This window comes from Erythrolamprus reginae, chromosome 1 (genome assembly GCF_031021105.1).
Source record: "Erythrolamprus reginae isolate rEryReg1 chromosome 1, rEryReg1.hap1, whole genome shotgun sequence".
In the NCBI taxonomy this organism is placed as follows: Eukaryota; Metazoa; Chordata; class Lepidosauria; order Squamata; family Dipsadidae; genus Erythrolamprus; species Erythrolamprus reginae.
Genome location: NC_091950.1, coordinates 216,602,508 through 216,628,843, shown reverse-complemented (window position 1 = coordinate 216,628,843; position 26,336 = coordinate 216,602,508). Strand labels below are relative to the sequence as shown.

The 26,336-nt window shown below is 37.8% G+C and overlaps 1 protein-coding gene across 1 annotated transcript in view; it reads left to right on the top strand.

Annotated features, from left to right (window-relative positions):
• The window catches only part of ERBB4 (erb-b2 receptor tyrosine kinase 4), a 1,218,240-nt gene that overhangs the window by 405,066 nt on the left and 786,838 nt on the right, over positions 1–26,336 (top strand). The window contains exon 2 of the mRNA XM_070732179.1: positions 15,812–15,963. Within this exon, the coding sequence (XP_070588280.1) occupies positions 15,812–15,963 (152 nt within the window). The remainder of the gene's footprint in view (positions 1–15,811; positions 15,964–26,336) is intronic.

Sequence of the window (26,336 nt, the reverse complement as noted above, 5' to 3'; positions counted from 1 at the left end):
AAAACCATGTTCACTTTTTACAAATTTCAAACTTGACAGCTTTAAGACTTGTGGACTTCAACTCCCAGAATTCCTCCTCTAGTCAGGCTAGTTCAGGAATGGAGTTGAAGTTAGTCTGAAAATATTTTGAATACATTTTGCAAAGTAAGTACATGATACTCAGACAACTAATTTTATGAAAGAAACCCATTGTGCTAAAAACAAGGATGTAATTTTGAACTTACAGCATAATCTATATATAAAGTGAAAAAATTGCACACAGCTGGGGGGTGATTTCTGAGTAAAATAAACAAATAAGCATCAATTTTTTCAGCTTATTTTTATTTTTTTATTATCAGGAATGTTCAATTCAGTATACCAATGCCAAAGGTATTCAAAAAATTTGGATTTTGCAGGCTAATCTATATATAAATTGCAAAAATTGCACACAGGGAGCGGGCTTTTCTGAGCAAAATAAACAAATAAGCATTACTTTTTTCATTTCATTTTTCATTTCATTGTTTTCAGAAATGCTCAAATTAGTATACCAGCCAAAAAAGTATTCAAAAAAACACTTCCAGTAGCTAAAACCAACCTTTTTTTGGTCCGGGTCAAATAGACCCAGGAACAGTACAAGTGTAACCATTCTACCAACAGAACAGCAGGGTTAAGACTAGTGGACTTCAACTCCCATAATTCCTCCTCCAGTGATGTTAGATGGGTAATTAGAAAGTAAAAACACACCAATTTTTTTTAAAAAAACCCCAAGCCTTTTTTGCCCATTTTTTTCATAAAGATGGGGGCTTTTTTGAAATCCTCCAGCACCTAGAAGCTCTCTGCAGGCTTCCTAGACCTTCTGTCCACCCCATTTTTGTGAAAAAAATGGGACACGGGGCGGGGTTTTGGGGACAGCAAAAATTGCTGTATTTGTTGTATAAGATGCACTGACATATTCAACCTCCTTAAAGAGGTGGTACATCTTATACTCTGAAAAATACAATAAATCTCTCTTAGAAAGAAAGTAGCAGACATTTCCATTTTTACTACCATACCATTATCAACATCTCTCTTTTTAACAGCGATGTCGGTGCTGCAGGATTCAGGGTTTAAATCTTTTCCTCTTACAGACATGAAAACTGCATTTCATTTTATTACTTAAATTATAAATTTGCATTTTAAAAATAGAAACTTGCTCTGATGCTTATTTCCTTTTTAACATTTTATTTGAATGTTTAATGAAATCTTAGAAATTATGAATTTCAGTGGTTGCCACATCTCTTAATCTAATATCTATCAAAGGAGAAACCTGTCTCTAGGCCTAGGAGAAAAGGTAGATCTTTATAGCCTTCAGATTGTCATCTGTATCTCTGATCTGTATGAGGACGGATGGCTGTAACAAGCAGAGCAGCCTTTAACAAGGATGTAAAGAATGCATATGTGGGTGAAGCCAAAATCCTCCAGCAAAGTTGCAGTTCTTTCCAATCAGCACTTTTTAAAAATAGGCAAAACTATTTCAAGCTTCTCCATCTCAAGTAGTGGCAAGCTGAACCATGGTTTTGGCAATGGCTCTATTAAATTTATTACTACAACTACAAAGGTTACCAGAGAATAAAAGTTCTGGAGTTGTGCATTGCTGTTCCTGTTCTAACAAAATACAGAGAAATCAAAATTCTTCCAGAGTTGTCAACATACCATTTAACCTGCATAGTAACCAGGTCTTCTGTTTGTTGTTGTTTGAATTATGAGAACTCAAAGATCTGGTGTAGTCTGCTGGTAGCAAAGGAACTTTTTTTCAATGCTTTTCATTTACCTTACCATCCTGTTGATAGCCTTGGAAATATTAGCATCAAATGTAAAACTTCACATTTAATGGCTGTAGAGTTTTTCTTGGCTATTTACAGATTTCCATCTGATTGACTGCAGTAGCAGTAGCTTTTGGCTCATCACAGATCAGCCATCTTGTTTAGAAACATCTTTTCATCCTTCCTTTCCTAGCATCCCATTGTTAGGATGAATGAGTGAGTTTTTTAGATTTATTGTCTCATTGATTCAACTGGGAAATTCTGCTAAAATGTATTTTTCTTTAGTTGTGAACAGGTGAGTGTTCATTGTATGTGTACACTGTATAGCAGTTTAATTTAATCTTAGTTAAATATATGGGGATTGGAAAAGTATCATCTTAGCATTTTCTCTCAAAATATTGGAGGAGTTTTGGAGATACATTAATGTCAGTCAATTTTAACTTACTTTTACTAAGTTAAACAGAATAGGTACTCTTATGCTTGAGTATTTGATTCATTTGATTCACGAGGACTGTACTATATGTTTTCTGGGTTTAAGGGTTTCTCTCTCTCCCTCCTTTAATTCTTTTCAGTTCTGTAGTGCAATGTGGGTAGAATATTAGGGTGTGGTACTCTTTAATTAGGCTATTACTCAACCTAATTATCCACAACAGATATTTGTACCTGTTCATTATGTGACCTATGGATTATGTGGCAATTACTAATTGACTTTTGAAGAGGATTATTATGTAATTTGTGGATCTCAGGGTAACACTTTAATTTTACATCACAACTAACTACACAGAGTTACCCTGTAACTACATAGTAATTGTAGTGCAATCAAACGGTGAATAATTACACGTAATTATATTGATCTGTACTTGGTAAAATTAAACACTGATCACTACCATGCCATACTACCACCACCCAATCATCTGTTTTGCAGAAGCTAAAATTGTGAGATTTTTTTGGGGGGGGGGGGTAATTTTCAGTGCAGTTTGAAAATCTTAGTTGGAGGGAATTCTTGTGATTTACTGAGATTCACATCAGGAGTACAGTTGTTTAAAATTATGAAGAGGCACAAATTGACTGGATCGATAGTAATTTAAATATATTTGCATACTCTTAATTAAATTACAGTTAAGTCAAATAAATGATTACTGCATTCAAACAACTCTCTGGACAATGATCGTTCCTTCCAGTCTCTTTGTAGCTCAAAGACTATCACAAAGCCAGTCCCTAAAGAATTTATATTGTTGGGTTGCTAAGGTATTTCTACTCATCTATAAAAGTAAGATTTTTTGCAAGTCCCACCGAAATTTGACTCTCTTCAAGACTGACAGTTTTAACACAAGAACAAAGGTATAAAAATTCTTCATATTTTGAAACTAAAAAGCATAAGTCCACAAGGGCTTGAAGTGATTTAGTCCCAGCATCACAACAAATATTATCTAAGTTCATTTGTGAATTAAATTTCCCTTCTGTGCAGATACATAAATGGAAAAATGATCTGTTCTCTTTGCTATTATTCAAATAGCAGTTTTTTGTACCTAATCTCTGCTTCCCTTCCATTTTACACACTTTTCTTTCTCCCTTTAGACCCCAGGTTTTATCACAGGTCTGGTAAAAAATATTCTACATTATAGCCAACCTTATCAATAAATAAAAAGGTGAGGGAAAGAAGATACCATTGGCCAAGTTTGAATTATAAGCACAAAGGGAATGATATTCAAAGGAGAATAAAACAGTAAAAGTAGGCTCAGGAAATTTATCAGAAAGAAATAAGGGAAATTGAAGTTTTTAAAAGTACACTATACTTTGTAAGGAATTGAAAGCACATTGGACCTTTCCTTCTCCTGTACCTGACAAATGATCACCCATTGATGACATCTTTTTGATCAACGTCATATCTCATCAGATAGCCATATATAGTTATTGCTTTTTGGAGACCATGACTAGACATTGTGTAGATTTCTGAAAACAGGAGAAAATATGCACCTTAGAAAAAGGTTCCCAGCAATAAAAATGTTAATTTAGAAATAATTGTAAAATTGTTGATGCTCCAAGTTCAGAGAGCACCAAACACTCCACAATTCAACTCTGACCTATTCTCTACTATAGTTGTAAAAAATATTGTTATGTTACTCACAATCTATACCATCAGTAAAAAAACCAGGGAATCTGCACCCTGAAATGACATATCTGACACAAAGATTCAGATATGCATTATTATTCTTAGATCTTCTTACTTGCTCAGTGAAGGGCCACACATACCTTTCCCTACCAGGTTAGTCACAGAGTCCAGCGCAGGAGCACGAGTGGGTGGCAGCTTGCGTGTACATCCCTGTGTGAGAATTTGCTTTTGCGCATGCACCGAAGCAAAGAAATTGGCAAAAATTACCAAAATCTCATGAGAGGGCATTTGCACATGCAAGATTTCTGCAATTTTCGCTGATTTCTTTGCTTCCGCACATGCGTGGAAGCAAATTCTTGCACAGGGGCACACAGGGCATGGCGGGGATGTGCAGATATGCACTCATTACTGTTTCCACTACCAAATCGGTGATCCCAGGCCTACCAAGGGCAGCCCAATACTGTACTTGCTATATGGTCACCCTACAAGCAGAGTCCAATTGTTTCTTTTGGCAGCCTCATGAGAGAAGCTCAGCAATTTGGGCCAACCATAGGAAAGAAAGTGATCTGAAAGTTGTATTAAAACAACTGAAACAGTTGAAAGAGAACAAAAACAGTTGAAAGAGAGGAAGATTATCTTGCCTTTGGTTTCTGAAAAGCAATGCTTATATCAATGAATAACTAAGACAGGCTATTCCCCCACACACACACACTTTTGCCCACAAGCAGCTGATCCCATTCTCATCTAGATTGAACAGAATGGGAGGCAGAATTGAACTGTATGTGAAAAATCCCTATATCTGCATTGAAATCCAAATGAAACATCTTGGGAGTGATATGGAAAGCAGCCAGGTTAAAAATAAATGGAGGAGTACAGTACTTAAAGCAGCATTCTTGATCTTCCTATCATTACTTGACCTGCCAAAGAGTTGTAGATGAGCCTTTATACGTAGAACAAATTGTAGATGTTTCAAAGTGATGGAAAATTGTACTGACATGAAATTTTCATTATGCTAGTATTTGGGAGAAAACCCAAAATTATCTTTCTAGAAAATTCATGACTTGTCTTCTGGAAATCTTAAAACTTTCTCCTTTAGCAGGTATTCTCTTTAACTCGATATCGGTCAATAGGAAAAAAATTAAACAGATATAGTTGAAGAAGCAGGAACATTAAGGGAAATTCATAGAGTGTTGGAATTGTTGACTTTCAGGAAGAGTTAAATTGCATTTTAAGGTTTCAGTTTTTTGATGTTCTGTAAGAAAATCTGGAGAAATTTCTAAAATGCCAGATAAGGTAATCAAAGCAGAGCAAGTATTATCTTAATCTTCTAAAAGGGAAATTATAGACCAAGCAACAGAACCTAGAATAAATAAAACTGATTGATTTGTATATAGATCTTGAATATAGTATGGTAATTGTCACATAATATCAATATCAAAAATATCAGGGTAATTTTCTTCACAGATTGTGAGAATGATGCAACATGTATATTTAACTGGAAATTCAAGAAAGTCCCTTATATTATACTGAGCAAGGAAAGATTTAAATATAGGCTGTGTGCCATGACAGTTCAGATAGTACAGTACTAACTGCAAAAATGGTACTCAAAAATGGTCAAATTAAAATCCAAGTGTATCCATGGTTATTGAAATGGATGTCCATGTGCCGCCTCTATGTTGGTTGAGGCAGGCAGGATTTTCTTAGGTACCATTTGTTGGGGGTCAAGGGAAAGGGAGGGTTTTGCCTTCTCTTTCTGCTCAAGATCCCCATGGACAATTGGTGGGCCACTCTGTGACACAGAATGCTGGACTCGATGGGCTTTGGCCTGATTCAGCATGGCTCTTCTTATGTTCTTACATTCTTAATCCTATGCTTGTTAACTAGGACTAGATTCTCATTTAAATAATCAGTTATTAAATTCTGAAAGACCAGGACTAAAAGGCTGCTCGTTATATATTATAAAATGAGTAAGATGAAATTTCAACTGTTCTAGGCCTATATTGATTTATTCTAAAACTACAACTCCAATTTTCCAGTTAATGACATTTCAGACAGATTAAAATGCTTATCTATCTATCTATCTATCTATCTATCTATCTATCTATCTATCTATCTATCTATCTATCTATCTATCTATCTATGTGACTTGTATGCTGCCCCTCTCCATGCACTTGGGGCAGCTAACAGCACATTAATAAAAAACAAAATACAATAACATATCTAATCTAATTAATATGAATCTAAAAACCAATTCTAAAAAGGCTAAAACATTAAAAATCATTCTTCCAGATTTAAACCACAGACATACCATACATTCAATGGCTAGATGCTAGGGTCTAGTGACTCCAAACCTAGCGGCATAAATAGGTTTTCAGATTCTTGTGGAAGGCGAGGAGAGTGGGGGTGGTACAGATCTCTGGGGGGAGCTGATTCCAATGGGCTGGGGCCCCAACAGAGAAGGCTCTTGCCCTAGGCCCTGCCAGGCGACATTGTCTAGTTAACAGGATCTGAAGAAGGCCAACTCTGTGAGACCTAACCGGGCGCTGGGATTCATGCAGCAGAAGGTGGTCCCATAAGTAATCTGGTTCGATGCCATATAGGGCTTTATAGGTCATAAAATTTAAACTAGAATAACTTGGTAGCAACTTTCTTACAGCTACAATCCAGGAATAGCACACTAAGTATTCAGAATTCTAAGGCCAGCATTCGGAAAGACAGTGAGTTTCACAGTGGAATATGATGTGATAGGAATATGTGATATATAACATAAAATTTGAATTGAGACAGCTTCAAAAGAGAGAAAAAAAGACACAAAACATGCAATATTAAAATCCTTTTTTCCATTCCTTCTTTGGAAAAACAAACTAGCATGTTTAATAATTTTCATTTGCGGTCAGCATGATCAACCTGCTAAATATGTATGGGCAAAAAAAGGGGGTGGGGTGGATGGATCCAAACAGGTTGGAACTCTTCAACGTATATGACTGGTTTATTTATGAGTTTGACATTCACTTTGGTTACAATAATTTTGTAGAGCAAAAATTATCACATTTGCCTTAGCTAGTTTCTATCCATTTGGAATGAGATCTTGTTGGAGCTCATTGCAGTCAGTTGAGATTAAATCCCTGAGAGAATATTGGCACCTATAGCTAAGAAAACAGCAAAGCTACTTCTCCCTGGGGTTTCTTGACAAAATAACTCTCCATATTACCCGCATTCTAAAGTAATATAAATAAAAACTTGAGCCAAGATCATAAATAGAAATTCAGACAAATACCCTTCACATCAGCATTCTTCAATGTGTCATTTTTAACCAACAATATGGTGGGGTTTACCCTTCCTTTGCTCCTATGCTGTGGATCCAGATACACAGCAAGGCCTCAAGGAGAACCAGATGATAGCACAGATGGCAGATGACAAATCTGGCAAGGTTTGACGGGTGGAAATTGCTTGCTCTAATTGCTTGTCAAGTCCAGTACCTATGTCAGAGTTAAGGACTTAAGCTCAAGGCAAAACAACATTAGAACAAAACAAAGAAAAAGCTGGTAGTGAGGGAGAAGGTGGAAGGAAATAGCTAATTTATCCACGGCCTACAGTAAAAAGAAGGTTCCATGAAAACCTAAAACAGTTGTAGCTACTTACATGCATGATGTAGACCCTGCAGTATAAAATTGAACAAAGCAGGAGACTTGAGATGGTTGATATTCAGAAAAGACTTTGGTGACTGAGAAAGAAACCCATTACAGGATGATGAATTTGTGCCATAATCATAACTATAAATTACTGAACAAAATATTTCTATAATATTGACTAAAATAAAATTGCTCCCAATACTTGAATATATAACTCGTGCAAAAGCAGGCATGGGAAGAAATATTGTATTATGCAGCTTTCATGGATATTGGGAGTTACCTACTTAATATTTTAGTATCATGGCGACAGACAACTTTTCCTCTCTACACTGATGAGATATTGTCCAGAATAGTCTGCTTTTACTTTTCTCCCCCTTCTGTTCAATTGTGTCCAATTCTTGGAAGCAGTCTGGACAAATCCCTGCAGTTTTCTTGGTAAGGCATTTTTTAGAACTTCTTTGCAACAGCCATTGGCTGAGAGAAAGTGACTGGCCCAAGGTCATCCAGCTGGCTTTGTGCCCAAGACTGGACTAGAATTCATGGTCTTTGGTTTATAGTCATATACATTTGCCACTTTAGAAAACTGGTTCACTGTTTTGACTCTAGATGGCTATTTAAACTGTCAATGCAAATGACATGGCAATCTTTTAACAAAGTTCTCTAATGGTGCCCCAAATTAACCCATATCATTGTGACCTCAAACCCACCTGGATTATTTTTCTTGACAGTTTATAGATTAGCATTAATTTTTATTATTTTTGTTTTGGAAGAACTGCTGTAAGGCATTGACCATGTATGTCAGAACCAAGCAGCAAATTCTAAACTACCCTTAGTTTTGGCTAGACGTTACCGTATTTCCCGGTGTATAAGGTGAACCGGTGTATAAGACGAACCTAGACTTTAGAGGAGGAAAACAAGGAAAAAAGTATTCTGAACCAAATAGTGTAGTATTATATTGTTTAATAAAATACCACTGTAGCAGAATACTTTTTGCAACCATGTATACTTTTTAAAACCATGTACACTTTTTACAAACTTCAAACTTGACAGCTTCAAGACTTGTGGACTTCGACTACCAGAATTCCTCCGCCAGTCATGCTAGTTCAGAAATGGGCACTAAAGATTCAGCTAAACTTCCATTTTCCTCGGGAGAGAAGGCTTTAGGAAGCGGCAAGATTTACACGGAAGTTATAAACTGGGAACACATCTTATCCCCCACCCCCCTTTGTCTATTCTGCGCTGCTGGCTCCAGCATTGCTTATAGAGGTAGCTATTTGTATCTTTCTGTTCCTACGACAATCCACTTTTTCGGTTGGGACCCTCGGGTTAGAAAACTGGTTGGCTTTGGAACGAAAGTGCTTGGAACGGTGCGGGCTTTGCGTTTTCTCTATGAATTTCTCTTCATTTTCTTCACTAAGTCTTTTGCCCTCTGCTGCCTTACCATGGTGGGAGTGGCAGTGGCAGTGCTCCAGAGCCTGGATAACCCCATCTCCCAGGACCTGCCACTGACCAGGGGGATACTGGTGGCTCTGGCTAAGGGAACGTGGGCAACAGCCTGCCTAAGCAGCTTTCTAGTGTTGGCTGTACGGCCGACAGGGACAAAGCTGCAGTCGATCCTCCTGTACATGTGGCCTTGGCAACATTCGGTGTATAAGATGCACCCAATTTTTAAGCACTTTTCTGAGGTAAGAAGGTGCATCTTATACACCAAAAATAAGGTAACTGATTGCTGTTTGGGACAATTGTATAATTTTTTGAATGGCCAGGACACCTTGGGACCTTGACTATCATGTAGTTGATTCTCTTCCATTTAAGCTGCTTCAACTTAACTCCCCCCTTCCACTGTTAAAGTGATTAGGAATTTTGTATAAAAGCCCAAGGGCATTAAAAAAGGCAAGATAATGGTTACATCAATGTGAATATGCTGACGCTACCACAAACATCTTGATTTTTTTTTATTCTCACCCCTGCAGTAACTTTAAAAAAGTTAAAACTGCATTATTCAATTTACACAGAGAGGGAATTTTTAGTGTGTGTGTGTGTGTGTGTTTATAAATAAACCTTTGAAAATGAATCTGATTTTGTGAGCAGTGCCTTGTGTATGCACTATTTGACTGGGAAATCAGTTCTTCAGCTAAAAGTGCTGCTATAAAAGTTCATGTAGAGAGACACAGATATATTACTTTCTGAAACCCTGTTAACCATGGCTTCTTTTTAATTTTTAATTTTGAACTGGATTACACTCTCTCACTCAGAGATACCCAGAACATAGCTCCAGAGACTGAGAAAGGAAATTGCAGTTTTAATGTGTCAGGATAATTCCACAAAGTATGTGGAGTTAGAAAGCTATCTTGACTTGGTCAAACTGTGTTCCAGAAACCCTTTGCAATTACTGGTGAAACTCAGTGAGGGATAACTGTATGTTAATTGCATTTCTATAATTCTATAATTGCCTAAGGCTGTTAGTCTTTTAAAGCAAAAACAAGCCGTGTCAAAGACTAACCAGTTTAATAAACCATAAACACTTGTGAACAATAGTGAACTGTAATCCACAAAGGCTTAAAATAAAATAAAATAGGTAGCCTTTATTATGCCACAATTCAAACTTCACAAGCTTTTATGACATATATTAGACAGTTTATTTTGTTTACTTTGCTTCGGAGAGGGGCGGCATACAAATCTAATAAATTATTATTATTATTATTATTATTATTATTATTATTATTATTATTATTTAATGCATGCCCACCTACATCCAGAGACTCTGACCTGCTAACAATGTCAACATAACATAAAGTATTTACAGAAAATAACAAGATTAAAAAGTACAGTGGTACCTCTGCTTACAAACACCTCTACGTACGAACTTTTTGAGATACAAACCAGGTGTTCACATTTTTTTCGCCTCTTCTCATGAAGCATTTTCAACTTACGAACCCTCGCTTCTCTCTTGGCTGCTGCTGCTGTGAGCAGGGGCCAAAACCAGTGCTTTTAAGTTTGTAGGCTCTGATGATCGCAAGAGAACTGGAGTCAGGCTTTGCCCCATCCCTTCTGCTACTGTCATGGCAAAGCGTGAAGGCGTTGGAGAAGAGAGGGAATGGGCGGCGAAGGTAGCAGTGGGTGAGGGGCATTTTGGAAGCGAGATCGGGCAGAGAACGTAGCAGCAGGCAAGGGGCACTTTGAAGAGAGATCGGGCAGAGAACGTAGCAGCAGGCAAGGGGCATTTTGAAGACACATTGAGATCATAAAGAAGAGAATCTCTTTTTATTTATTTATTTTATTATTTATTTATTAATAGAGTTGAAAGGGACCGTTAGGTCATCGAGTCCAACCCCCTGCCTGAGCAGGAAACCCTACAGCACCCCAGCCAAATGGAAGTCCAATCTCCTCTTGAAGGTGTCCAGAGTTGGGGAGTTCACCACCTCCCCTGGCAGGCAGTTCCATTGGTTGATCGCTCTGACCATCAGGAAGTTCTTCCTTATTTCCAGGTTGAATCTCTCCTTGGTCAGCTTCCAACCATTGTTCCTCGTCCGGCCCTCTGGTGCCCTGGGGAATAAAGAGACCCCCTCCTCACCGTGGCAACCCCTCAAGTATCTGTAAACTGCTATCATGTCCCCTCTAGACCTTCTTTTTTCTAGGCTGTCCATGCCCAGTTCTCTCAATCTCTCTTCGTAAGTCTTGGTTTCGAGTCCCCTAATCATTTTGGTTGCTCTTTTTTGCACCTTCTCCAGAGTTTCGATGTCTTTTTTGTAGTGAGGTGACCAGAATTGGATGCAGTACTCCAGGTGGGGTCTGACCAGGGCATAGTAGAGTGGTATTAGTACTTCCCTGGTCTTGGAGCGTATTCCTCTGTTGATGCAGCTTAGGATTGAGTTGGCTTTTTTGGCTGCTGCTGCACATTGCTGACTCATGTTTAGTTGATTGTCCACCAAGACTCCAAGATCTCTTTCGCAGTCACTACTGCTGACTGGGGTATCTCCCAGGCTGTATGTATGTCTAGGGTTCTTTTTGCCGAGGTGGAGGACTCTGCATTTGTCGGTGTTGAACCTCATTTTGTTGGTATGGGCCCACTGTGATAGTCTGTCTAGGTCTTCTTGTACTCTGAGCCTGTCCTCAAGGGTGTTGGCTACCCCCGCTCAACTTTGTAAGAGATCATTTTGGGGTGAGGGAAAAGGAAGGCAAAAACACATTGCGCTCATAAAGAAGAGAAAGCTTTTTGGAAGAGATCGTTTTGGGGTGAGGGAAAGGGAAGGCAAGGCCACATTTATTTATTTATTTATTTAATTGGATTTGTATGCCGCCCCTCTCCAAGGACTCGGGACGGCTCACAGCATATACAGAAAAACAAGAATAATAGCAATCCAATTAATACATTAAAAACAATCTTTAAAATTCTAATTAAAAAGAAAAAAGCATTAGTATCATTCATTCAACCTAAAGCATTCATTGGTCAGGGGGGAGATCTAAGGAACCCCAGGCCTGGCGGCAAATATGAGTTTTTAAACTTTTCTGGAAGGCAAGGAGGGTGGAGGCAGTGTGAATCTCTGGGGGGAGCTGATTCCAGGGGGCCAGGGACCTCACAGAGAAGGCTCTTCCCCTGGGTCCGGCCAGCTGACATTGTTTGGTCGATGGGACCCTAAAGAAACGAACTCTGTGGGACCTCACCGGTTGCTGGGATTCTTGCGGCAGAAGGCGGTTTCGGAGATAGTCTGATTCTATGCCATGTAGGGCTTTATAGGTCATAATCAACACTTTGAATTGTGTCCAGAAACAGATTGGTAGCCAATGCAGTCTGTGGAGTGATGGTGAAATGTGAGCATTTCTTGGAAGGCCCAAGACTGCTCGCGCGGCTGCATTTTGGACGAATTGAAGTTTCCGAACACTCTTCAAAGATAGCCCCAAGTAGAGAGCATTGCAGTAGTTGAACCTTGAGGTGATAAGGGCATGAGTGACCATGAGCAGAGACTCCCTGTCCAAGTAGGGCCGCAACTGGTGCACCAGGTGAACCCGGACAAATGCCCCCCTCGCCACAGCTGAAAGATGGTGTTCCAGAGTTAGCTGTGGATCGAGGAGGATGCCCAAGTTGCGAACCCTCTCTGAGGGGGTCAGTAATTCCCCCTAGAGTAATGGACGAACAGATGGATGTGTCCTTGGGAGGCAGTACCCACAGCCACTCCGTCTTGTCTGGATTGAGTCTGAGCCTGTTGGCACCCATCCAGACCCTGACAGCCTCCAGACACCAGCACATTACTTCCACTGCTTCGCTGAGTGGACATGGTGTGGAGATGTACAGCTGAGTTTCTGCCCCCCCACTAACACCGACTGTGACCGACCAGAGAGGTAAGAGAACCACTGTAAAATGGTGCCTCCCACTCCCAGCCCCACCAGTCGGTGCAGAAGGATACCATGATCGATGGTATCGAAAGTCGCTGAGAGCTCAAGAAGCACCAGGACAGAGGAAAAACCCCTGTCCCAGGCCTGCCAGAGATCATCCATCAGTGCAACAGTGAGCGCATAAAGTAAAGAAAACTGTTTGGAAGAGATCGTTTTGGGTTGAGGGAAGAGGACGGCAAGGACAAATGGAGCTATGATCTGTGCCCGATCTCTCTTCAAAAAGCCCCTTGCCTGCTGCTACATTCTCCACCCGATCTCACTTCCAAAATAACCTCTCACCCGCCGCTTCCTCCGGTCACCTCTTTTTTTTAAAAAAAGAAGCCTTAAAGTTTTGGATTTTTCTAATTGGTTTGCACACATTATTCACTTTTACATTGATTCCTATGGGAAAAATTGTATCTTATGAACTTTTCTATTTATGAACCTGGTCATGGAATGAATTAAGTTTGTAAGTAGAGGTACCACTGTATATCTGTCCGTCCATCCATCCATCCATCCATCTAGTCCAACATCCTGCTCAAGCAGGAGACCCACCACCCACAGTCCAATCTCTTTTTGAAAGTGTTGAGTGTTGGGGTGTTCACAACCTCCACTGGCGAGCCATTCCACTGGTTGATCATTCTCACCAAAAGAAAATTCTTCCTTTTCAGCTTCCATCTGTTGCTCCTAGTCTGACCCTCTGGTACTCTGGAAAATAGTGTGACTCCCTCCTCTCTTGAGAGCCCCTCAATTATTTGAAGACTACTATCATGTCCCCCCTGGATCTTCTCTTTCCTAGACTATCCAAGCCCAGTTCCTGCAATCTTTCCTCGTATGGCTTGGTTTCCAGTCCCTTTATCATTCTGTTTGCTCTCTTCTGTACTTTCTATAGAGTTTCAATGTCCTTTATGTGGTGACCAAAATTGAATGCAATACTCTAGGTATTGTCTAACTAGGGGCTTATAGAGTGGTATTAGTACCTCTCTAGTCTTGGAGTGTTATCCAGTAATGGGCAGCCAAAATTTTTATTGCCACACTGTGGGTTAGGCTTATTTTGTGGGTGTGGCTTAATGGCCATGTGACTAGGTAGGTGTGGCTTGCCAGCCATGTGACCAGGTGGGAGTGGCTTGAATAATCATCATCGTTGAAGTGAACTCTGAAGTCCTTGACTTACAACCTTACCAGTATCGCTCGCTGGGGTGACAATTTGCTTCGCGTTTCCCGCAATCTCCTTCATGGGTTGCCCCCCCATCTTAGGCTGGATAGCTAGGCGAATGGGTGCTGCCAGAAGCATAAATGCTGCCAGCACCGCTTCCACCCATGCCTTCTGCTTGCACCTCAGGCGGGAGGTGGCTGCATGAGGCTGGAGGGTTGCTGGTAGGAGAGAGGGAAGCTCATCTGAGGCCAGGAAGAAGGAAAGAGGAAAAAAGCAAGGAGTGCAGATGCAGCAGCAGGGGAAAAAATGAGAACTGAGCCAAGACTAGTAATCCAGGAAGTGACAGCCGCCGATCAGCTGGAGCTGTGCACGCATCTTCATTTCCACCAGTGGAATTGCACATTTCTGACTCATATTTAGTTGGTTATCCACCAAGACTCCGAGATCTCTCTCACAGTCACTACAGAAATGTCCTGCCTCCACAAATTTTACCTAATCATTTAACAGTAACTTTCAGAAATGTAAAGAAACAAAGAAGAAACAAAGTGACAAAGTGCAGACATATTTTGCTGCAAATTTTCTATAGTTAAAAAAATGTTTATCATGTTTACTAACTATATATTTAATGAGCCTACATAGCTTTTTGGTAGAAATATTTCCATGCACATGAGGCACAAGCACAAGACACAAGGGGTATATCAAATGGGATCATCATCTATCCCCCCCTTATTCGCAGCCCTTTCATCTGCTTAGCTTCCATTGCTGACACGTTACCTTCCTTGACAGCTTTCCCATTTTCCTTGCTCTCATACCTGATCATAGCAGAGTGTTCTGGGTCCCTCCTGAACAAAATATACTCCCTTTGGTCTGGAAAATAACAACCCCCTTTATTTTTGTATGTTCGGTGCATAGGACAGTACCGTGATATCCAATCATTATTCTGGAAATGATTTTTTAAAAATTTCTAGTAGTTGTACATGATTGCCAAATCTCATCATATTTAGTTTATCACATCCCTGAGAAAACACGTGTTTGAGACTTATAGTAATATTTTTAAAAAAATTTAATGCCTTCTTTGTATACTTGTTTGATTTTAGCACAGGGAAGTGAAACTTGTAAACTAATAAAGATAGACTTTTTATTGAATAGGGTGAGGAGAGTAAGTACGATAGCTGATTTTGTAAAATAGCCAAATTCTGCACTTTTGGGGCTTTTTGTGAGAGGGCACAAATGACCTTGCCCCCTATATATAACTGATTTCAAAATTCATTTTTCCTATTTTCTTTACTTATTCTTCATTATTTGTGTTAGAAGAAATATTTAAACAAACAAAAATTTTCTATTAGGAGCAGAAGTGTTTCTGCTATAATGGCAAGCCACTGATATAAGTTCAGTGAAAGCATTGATTTAACTGCTTCTAGACCCAGTGCAGGATGTGCACACTTCTGGACTTTTATTGTGGTTATGCTTTTCTCATTTTTGTTCAGAATTCCATGCCATCTATTCTGAGGGCTTCACATTTGCAATTCTGATGGATTTTCAAATAATTTTCTTAATGTTGCATTTAGCAGTGAATAGTGCAAAATTAGAAGAGTGGGGAAATCACTGTAGCCATGAAATAATTCATATATACCTAAATTAATTTGCTGAAATATCTTTCATATGTGTACCAACAATCATCTAATACATGAATTTTGGAGCATTTATTTATTTATTATTATTCATTATTCCCATTTCCCCTCTTTTTTTTTTACAGTTTGTGCTGGCACTGAGAACAAATTGAGCTCTCTCTCTGACCTTGAGCAACAGTATCGTACATTGCGGAAATATTATGAGAATTGTGAAGTAGTAATGGGCAATCTAGAAATCACCAGCATTGAACATAACCGAGATCTCTCCTTTTTACGGGTAAGTGATGTCTCAATTCCTTTGAAATACATGTAACACATTTGCTATTGAGTCAGTGTGGAGTTTATGACTTTAGAAAGATTTGTGAATGCTGTGATAGAATGCTCTTATTAGTGTTGTTCTTGTTCCCTTTCTTTGTCTTATCATAGTTTTGCTTAGATTGATCTGACATTTTCTACAAACTGCTCAGCTGCTTCAGAGTGGGCTGGCCACTAAATATTGCAAAGAAATACATACCTTGTGGAATTATGGGGAATTTCATCACCAACCACAACCTGTCAACTTAGGAAACAGAATAAATATACTTTCTCTATGATGTGAAGCTCCAGGCTGTTTCCCTGTGCTTCCTTAGCAGTACTTCAGAGGCTAGATGAAAAACAATATCATGAAGCTACCTTAAAAATAGAAATTATTGTTTGCTTCCTCAATATATTATATTCTGTTGCTCGTGGTCAGGGTATGCTGACAGAAAATTTTAAAATGAGCAAATGTCACATGAAAATGAATAGAAGGCTTATTATTTTGTTTTCTATACGAAATTAGGGCACCTTAAAGTTTTAAAATGTACCATTTTAAAGTATAAAAATGTATTTTACTGCTTTATCAATTCAAAACTACTTTATCCAAACTCTATGTCTGTTTTGACATAGTGAATGGATCTGGAGTATGGTTTGGGAGAAGAGAAAAGAGCTTTGTTCTCCTATAATCTTGGCAAGGGGAAAATAGTTATGATTTTTGTTTCAGCAGAACAAGGTGAAATATTTAGAGCTGGAGTGGCGCAGCAGGTAGACTGCAGGCCACTGAAGCTGACTGTAGATCTGTAAGTCAGCAGTTCAGATCTCATCACTGGCTTAAGGTTGACTCAGCCTTCCATCCTTCCGAGGTGGGTAAAATGAGGACATGGATTGTGGGGGCAATATGCTGGCTTTGTTAAAAAGTGTTGTAAATCGCCCTGAGTATAAGGGAAAGGGCGGCATAAAAATCAAATGAATGAATGAATGAATGAATGAATGAATGAATGAATGAATGAATGAACGAACGTTTAGGAAAGCCATTTGCAAGGAGGGAAATGTATAGCATTATACAGGAATTAATGCAAGAACTAGTGATGTCACACAAATATTTGGTGTGGTTCCATTATTTTGGATCATAATAATGTATGATGAAGACACATTTCTTTATAGAATAGTTTTGCCAAATATCAGTTACATTGAAGAGATGGGAATGTGCTTAGAGAAAAAGTGATAAAAATTAATGATGCCTTTTTAAAAAGGTGATAAAAGTTAATATTGGGAATTGTGATGGAAGCTAAAGACTGAATGAATGGAATGATTTTCTACTGGAAGAATATTCTGTTAGGTTAAAGTATCAAGTTTAAACTTTTAACCTTTAGCTAAATTGTGGTCCAGAAGGATGTTACTTAGTAACATTGCATGCCCAGGAATTTGGGACATTCCAAGATTACTAATGGATAAGCAGATAAGACAGGACAGAATCATTTAGCTATTAATGATATATGGTAAGGTTCTTGTTCTAATGCATACTTTTATTGTGTGCTGTAATGTCTTACTATAAAAGCTTGGCATCTTGCCTCAGAGAAGCATAATATAATGAGTTCTTGTGTGATTGACTAGCAGATTCATAATATATATTTTGGGTAATTTTTAAAACAATTTCTTGACTGAATAGAGGAATACCCCAAACTTCATCCCTTAGATAGTTAAAAAGGCTGTTGAGGTTGCTTCATGGTCTTCTCCCAAGAATTGTGATGACTGGAACAATACTCTAGTTGCTGCCAAGGAGCACCACATCAATGATTAAGCTGAAATCACCTGCTTGGGTGTGTTGGTCGGAGAAATGATCCCAGAGTAGCAGTTAAAGTAATTGGGGCATTAGTCCATAGATTTCCAGTGTAGATAAGTCTGTAAAACTGCATTCCTTTGACAGAGAATGTGAATATTTTTCTTTTGTGTCTTCCTGTCATAAAACAGATTTGAGTTTTTCATCCATCCCCTTTTCTTAGTCTAGGCAAAAGCTGTTGACACATTGAGACAGGAAAGCAAGGGACGAATACCAGAGTATCATAATTATAGGGATTGTATGAAGAGCTGTTTATGTGAGAACTTGGGTACAGAATGGATGACTGAAGTTCAGGAAAAATGGGTGGAAGTCCCGGCAAATCACCAAGAGGCACTTTGTTAGAAGTGTTATAGACCTGGAGGCTAGGATGGGTGCCAATTCAGCTTTAGATTAGTAAAAAGTGTACATGTGTCCTTTGCACATCAAGTTTCAAATAATGAACACTGTCAGGTATGGGTAATGTACCAAACTTGTTGATCGCGGAAGCAATTATGGCTCTCTTCAGGACTCAACATATTCCTTATGTGGATGGACAAGTCCAGGTCTTCACCCCTTTCACTGCAGGGAATATTAACAGTCTACCCCTCCTTTCTGCTAAGATGCAGCTATAGTCACTAGAAAAGTCTGGACCATGATTAGAATTCACTTACCCATCTAGGCAAACATAGATGAACACCTGGCTTCCTTTCTAATCACCAACAAAGCTAAAGGGTTTGATGCTACTGTCAAGGTAATGGAAGAACAGAAGAGACCACAATGCCCAAAAGAAATCTGCCTGTGAAATTATGATACTCAAGATGCATGCTATAGACAAAATACAGAAAGTATCATGCAAAACACGTCCCAAACCAATCAACTAGCCATATTTCCATGCAACCTGATAAAAATCTAGATAAGTTTTATCTCCCTTGTCATTAAGCCACATTGTAGAGGTTTTTGTGTTTTTGTAGAATGGTGGAACTCCAGAGGAATGCAGTGAATCCAGAATTTTTTCCCCAAGGTTCAGAGATACTCTACTTTAGCCACATGATAATGTGATCCATTGCCTGACTTTCTTTATTGGGATTTGGCCAGATTTGATTTATACACATAATACACATACACATGCACATACAAATGAGTACTTGAAAAGTTCAATTGTTCTGTCTCAATCCATATAACGCAAAAGGTAAGATAAAATGATGCCAGTGGCAAAAGAATGCGGGTTGATCCACTACTTATCACCTCTTATTTATCAAAACTTATAAGAGGCCTCCAGAAAAATTAATGGATGACTAACTTGTACATATATGCTTATATATATAGGATGGCTCCCAGACATCTTTCCATTCCATATCAGGCTTTAAGAGAATTTATTTTTAAAAATAGTGTCCTCAGTTGATTCATGTAGTTTTAGTAATTTGAAACAATAACATAAATTGTTAAGTGTATTTTGAGATTGATAAACTTAAAGAAATAAGAGCAGCAGGTGGAAAATCTACATATTCTCACTATGTTATTTTGTTGTTCTTTAGTGGTTCTTAAAGAATTCATGTTTTTGTTTATTTTTACCTGAGATTACCCCCTCACAGATGTCTCAGCAAAAATAGCATCTCCAGTTAATGTTATAAATTGTAGCTATTAGCATATAAAGAAAACAACTAAAGAAAATACATTCTTGAAAGGAAAAATAGATACAAGTAGCATGTTTATGGTAATCATTTAACATTCATTAGTTTAAGGATGCTTCTTATTTTGAAAAAAATGCTTCAGTGACCCAATTAAAAAACAAACCAATTGTTCTACTTCAAACTTGGAAAATTAATTTTATTCTTTTTTATTCTCCTGATATGAAATGGGTTCCAATAACAACAATATAAAGTCATAACTCTGTGCAATGCATTAGAGCAGTGCTTCATAAATTTGTTCTACCTTCCCACTTTTAAAAATTCTGTTGGGCTCCAAAGTTGTTTTGTTTTTATGAGTTATTTTTATTGATTTTTAGCAGATTAAAAATTAAAACAGACACCATGGTAGAACATTTACTGAAATGTGTAAAAATAACAGTAATAATAACTCATTGTATATTAACATAATATTAATTAAAATTATATTTTGAATAAACATAATAATGAAGAGAGTATCATTGCTCTAAAATTTTGTAAATACATTCAAAATCTGGAAAGTAATTTTTATTTTAAGGACCCTCAAGTGGGTCTTGGGAGATCCCCAGGGGTCTTTTGACTATACTTTATGAGTCTGCTTTACCGAGTGCAGCATTGGACAGACATTTCTGAGGAGCTGGATGCTAAGCAACTCAAAGTCATTTCTCTGTAGTGGTTTGTATTATAGAAATGATGTGATTTGCTCACAGAATGAATAGATGAACTAATTCACTTCACCAGGTCAATCTGATTGACCTCAAGGCTCTTCTGTAATGTATGAAAGAAATCTTTTCCCAGCCTTCTCATAGAATATCTAAAACAGCAAGAGAAAGCAACTTGGTTGTTTTACTTTCTCCCTTAGAAGCAAATTCACCTCTTCACAAAATACTGTACTTCACAAGAAGGTGCTTTATTTGTTATTTTTCAAAAGAAATATCCCTTCAAAGTTTTGTTAATCCTTGTTATTTATAAAACTGCAATAAATTAAAAGGAAGAATACAGAAGAAGGAATATTTTCCATTCATTCCAACAATTCAGTAGAGGATAAAGTCTTTATTAACAGCTTTGAAAAAAACACACACACACCAGGTTTTGAATGGAAGGAACTGGGTGTCATCTAGGTGTACCAGATGGCGTTGTAGGGATGCATGGCCAACATATCTTGGCTACCAACATGTTGCCAAATTTTAAAAACTTTAATTTGCACAACAAATTTTCCACATGACAAGAATTTATTTAAAAGAGGCCTTTACCTCATTTGAGTTCTTTGGGAAAAGATTCTTGGAATTTTGTGACATTTTAAAATATTTTGATTTGTTGACAGTTGCAGGTTAAGCATTGGATACACAGTGTAAAGGACTAGGATTAACAGTGTTATTCAATGCCCCACATCCAGTCTCTAAAAAGATGAAGATCACTCATAGTGCTCCCAAAGTCTTGTATAAACAAGGAGGCATTTCTAACTGTATTGAGGATGGTTAAGAGTAAGTCAGCTCCTCCTCCTGCTTCTTCTGGAATATCAGTGAGTTTCCCAGAATACTATTGCAGTGTCATATTTGCCATAGATAATTTTCAGTTATTTTTCAGCATTTTCATCAAATTATTTTTTTCTTATTTCCTCCTTCCAGTTCCTATGTTAGTATATGCAAGTCCTACAAGAACTCGACTTTGTTGGTGGGGACAGGGGACATTAACTTGTGTGTGCTCTTTCACTGAAAGTTTTTACCAAATGATTGGAGAGCCATTTGTCCCAAATAGTATAGGGCAGTGATGGTGAACCTGTTTTTCCTTGGGTGCCAAAAGAGTGTGCACGTGTGCTATTGCATATGTGTGAGTGCCCACACCCCTAATTCAATGCCTGGGGAGGGAGAAAACAGCTTCCCCTGCCCCTCAGAGGCCCTCTGGAGGCTGGAAACGGCCTCTTTCCCAAAATTCTGGTGGGCCCAGTAGGTTCGTTTTTTACCCTCCCCAGGCTCCAAAGCCTTCCCTGGAGCCACAGAAGGGTAAAAATGCCCTTCCCCACACCCCTGAAGTCTCTCTGGAAGCCAAAAACTCCTTCCCCAGAGCGTCTGTGTGAGCCAAAAATCAGCTGGCTGGCACAAACATGCACATTGGAGCTGAGCTAGGGCAACGGCTCACGTGCCAGCAGATATGGCTCCATGTGGCACCTGTGCCATATGTTTGCCATCACTGGTATAGGGTCTCCTGGGAATTGAGTGGAAGACTTCCAAAGGCCCTTCCAACTTTTTCATTGTCTGTTACATAGCCAGCATAGTTTCCATAGAAGTATTTTCTAAAGCAACTCTGGGAAATAGCATATTTGATCTAAAATATAAACAATCTGAGGTGCTCTTGGAAAATACTGGTTAGAAGGAAAAAGAGACCAATGTTTTTTCCCTAAAAAAGAAATCTCTGACAATTTTATGACAAAGAATAATTAAATAATATTCAGCTGTAAAGGTCATATAATTGTTTGATGTCTTTGTTAAGATTTGTACCTATTGATTAGCTGCTGTAATGTTCTGTCTCATGAAATGTCATGGAATTTTTAGTTAGTACAGAATATTTTCTTGAAGCTGAGAGGAAAACATTCACCTGGTTGCAACTGAGAATTTAGTCAAGAATATCATTACTCTGTCAAATTTTATTTAACTTCTGCAGTATGGATGTGTCCATTAATTTTTTTTCAAACTTTAAGGCCCCCTACCATTACTCCCTATTAGTTGACATGGAACTGTTAGCCTTTTAACTGCCTCTTCCACAACTTTAAGCAATTCACTTCATTTATACCTAGTGCTTTCATATTTGATAACTGATCTGATGCTGTCTTATGTCTTGTAGAATTGATTTTACATTTTTGTTTGTTCTTTTTTTAATACTCCAAATTTAATATTACTTCCACTCTTCTTAAACAGCTGCTTCCTTCTCAAAACACTTTAATAATCTCAGCCTCCATTTTAGGCTTGTATTTAAACATTCCGCTTCTTTCACTTTCCCCCCATGCCAAACTAATTGCTAATTCTTTATTGGGATAACGGAAAAGTTCTTTAAACAGATTTTTTTTCTTGAATATATTTTGGCAATCACTTACCCATTGTCGATACTCCACTCAATTCACCATTCCTGCACAAAACATATTCCAGTGCTCCCAGTTTGTGATGGCCATGGTTCGAAGAGGTTTTCCTCTGACCTTCAAGAGATTTGCCTATGCCTATTCTTCTCTTTCCCTACAGGATAGATCTGGTATGAAGACACCCCCGCCCCCCATCAACAGTGGCTTGTCAGCCTGAAATTTTGCTAATAAGAGCCCACTCTTTCTAGAGTGTCTCACTGTGGTGTTTCCAGTTTCTTCTTCCCATCATTATTCTTGAGCATCCTGTGTAAGCTGTACATTTTCCATTGTCTTGGATTGTACTCAAAATACCTCGCATATCCCTTTTTATGTTATATTCCTTTACTTGTTGATTTCCTTGAATGAACTCTTTTCCTGTTCTTTCTTGATTGACCTTGGTAGCCTGCATTTGGTATCTTTCTTATTGCTCAAGGCTTTCATCGTCTGTCTTTTCTTGGTTATCATAATAGTTTGTTTTGAAAACCACTTGCATAATATCATCTTTATATTTGGAGAAATATTTTTCTATTTTGAGTTTCACCATCTTTTCCCCCCATAGCATTGAGTCTGTCATCTTGACCTCTATAACTGTCTGGTTTGGTTCTGCAACCCAACAAGACTGATACAGACTTCAGAGGATAATCACAACTGCAGAAAAAACAATTGCTGCCAACCTGCCTTCCATTGAGGACCTGTATACTGCACTAGTAAAAAAGGTGCTGTATACAATATAGTCTGCAATAAGTGGTGGGAACTCTCATGATTGATTTTCTCAGGCTTTTACAGTGAAAAAGGCTAGAAAACGGGGAAGAGATAGAGCAGACCACGCCTTGCTCTTAGAATCGAGGAAATATAGAACAGATTGAGTCGGCTAATTTGGATAACCTCTATTTTTAAAGATCAATTTATTAATGAATTCTAACACTAATTCTTTCCCCTCAAAGAACTCCCCATTGTCTTTCTCACTTCAGGCAGAGACAACCTGATGATGAGAAATGTTCCAACAATATCCCTTGCTACAGAGTCAGGAGAAAAATGAAATGCAACTACCAAGAAATAAGATGCTTTGGCAGTCGAATTCCTGGGCTAAGGAATTTATCCAAACCAGGGCAACCCTTCCAAAAATTTGGGGTTTACGAGGGAGAATGAGACATGGGGAATAATCTACACTGTCTACATCTTTCCCACTCCAGAAATCTACCGTATTAAAAAATAGTCAAATTCTGTGAGATTGGAAAATTCAGGAAAATAAAAAACTCTTGGGTTTCACTTAAAAAGATATTTATTCCTTATGAAAAACTGGAGGTCAGCTACTGTTCTGGTCTACATTGACTCTTTATCTTTATTTTGACATAATGTTTGAACCTAGTATTTACAGTAATTATTGCTCTACTAGAAGAGTATTCAGTGACAGATCTAATTGTCTGCATCACATTTTCATAATTGCACTGAACAGGGTTATTTTTGGAAAAATTGGAATTATTCATTTCGCAGCTCATCTGCCAAGACTCCATGTATAAACCCAACATGAGAATGATCCATAAGAAAATCAATGTCAATGATTTCTGTCTGCCTGTCTGTCTTACACTAAATCATGAAAGCCCTGAATGTTTTGGGGAATTCTGTCATGTTTATTAGATAACAAAGCAGGAGATTGAAATAGTTCAGTCGCAGAAAGCTAGAAAAGTGGCAAAGGATATGGTGTTACTGAATGATTTCATGAGTAAATTGGTTAATCTGGACAACCACAATATTTTCTATATGGATAAATCTGATTTTCCAGTTGAGTGGTTCTGAAGTTATCTGCCTGCTAGATTTTATCCTTTTCTGAATGTTATTGTACAATTTGTAGCTAGAAAAGCAACTAATGATCTAACTTGTGTTATTCAGTACTGGGGCAAAATGGATTTTCTACTATGCATTACACTAGCAACTGTATTTTGCAGCACCTGAAGCTTCTGGACATTTTATAAGATAGATCTCAGTAGAGTATGTAAGTCTATACAATTAAATTTTATAGTTTTAGGCAAAAATATTTTATGTCTGATGAGAAAATAAAACAGATTTGTGTTATAAGTGAGAAGAGGTCAGCGATACAGTAAATTAATTTGTTGATCCAGCCTTCTTGAAGCAATAAATGTTTTCCTCATGTTTTTAATCATTGCCATTTAGCATTTTTTTGAAGGTTAAGGATAGTAATAAGTACAGTTTAAAACTATTGGACCTCCTCCATAGCACTGAAAATTTAGAATTAGTGATTCTCAAGAATCACTGCCTAGGGATTGTCTTTAGTCTGGCTGAATAAGAAATGTCAGGAAGTTGTGACAGAATAAAATGTTTGCAAAGCAGTACTACAGCACTAAGATGAAGAAACATAACACTTGTAGCACCCAAGTTAACATTTGAATGTATAACTTAATGGTTTTTTTAAGTTTAGCTATTTTAATATAAACAGTCCAGCACCCAAAGCTTTAGTAACAAATGCATTTAAATTGAAAATGGATTTATTAAGTTGTAAAGCCAAATGCATGCCTCCCTTGGAGACTAGATGGTAAGACGTTAAGATTTGGCTTCAGTATGAGTTTAATGAATTTTAAAGGCTGGTCACAACCTTAATTAGGATCTAAAAAATAACATTTCATGGTATATATTGATGGAGTTTGCTCAGGGAAATCAAAGGGGTCATTAAGGTTTGTTACTGCATATCCTTCTTCTTTCTATCTGTTTTTTCTCTCTTAAAGCTTATATTGTTAGGAGTAAAAGAAACTAGAAACATGGAGAAAAGCAGATCCAAGGGGGTGGTAATCATAACTGAATAATGTTTTATTCTGATTTGGACAATTTCTGTCCCTGTCATGTCATAGTCTTAAAAAATCAAATTTGATTTTCTTGATGGCTGTTGTTCAAAGGTCTAAATCATGTTGCAATGTAATGTATTGATTCATTGCAACAACATCAGAAAAGCACCAGGGGTGGGCAAGAGTGGAGGACCATTGAACTGGGTTTTTTTTCCCAACTAGATAATTTTAGAGCTTTCTATTGTGGATACCTGCAAGAAAGCTTTGAAAATTTAGAATTTGCAACATAAATATATTTATGTAATGTATGTAGTTTTAAAAATGCCTACCACTAAAATATATGCTGCAGTAAAATTTTCTACAAATAAGTAGGCACATTTAAGCTATGTCTTATCTACCACTTTATGAATATCGAATAGTTTAAAAGTTGACATATTGTTTTACTGCACAATTCTTATTAAAATGGGTGATTTGGGAATAATGTAGAGACTTTTATTAATGATTTTTTTCTGTTGACTTATTAAAAATATATTGAAGAATAACATAGATTCAGGGCAGAATGAGATTATGAGCCTCCAGCTACTGTTAAATTCAATTGATTTTTGATAAGATGGATTTAAGCAAATGATAACTATCATCCATTAAAATTAAAATGCCTAAGATCATGGGAACATAGTTCATCTTACATTTTTTCAGGAATAATATACAAAGATGAGTGGAGGAGGTTCCAAAGCAGGATATTAAAAATATACTGTAATTGGAAAAAAATCCAAAAAAATTATGATGAAAAAACATCTAGGGCGACCAAGAAAAAAATCTTAAAAGACGAAAACCAGAAGGAAGAAGCATAGGAAAATAGGAAATAGGGCTGGCCACAAAGAATTAAATATAGCAGCTGGTCAAGAAAGGAGGCAAAATAGGAAGTGCTTTAAACAAAGGAAAAGGGGTGTTGGTACTCAC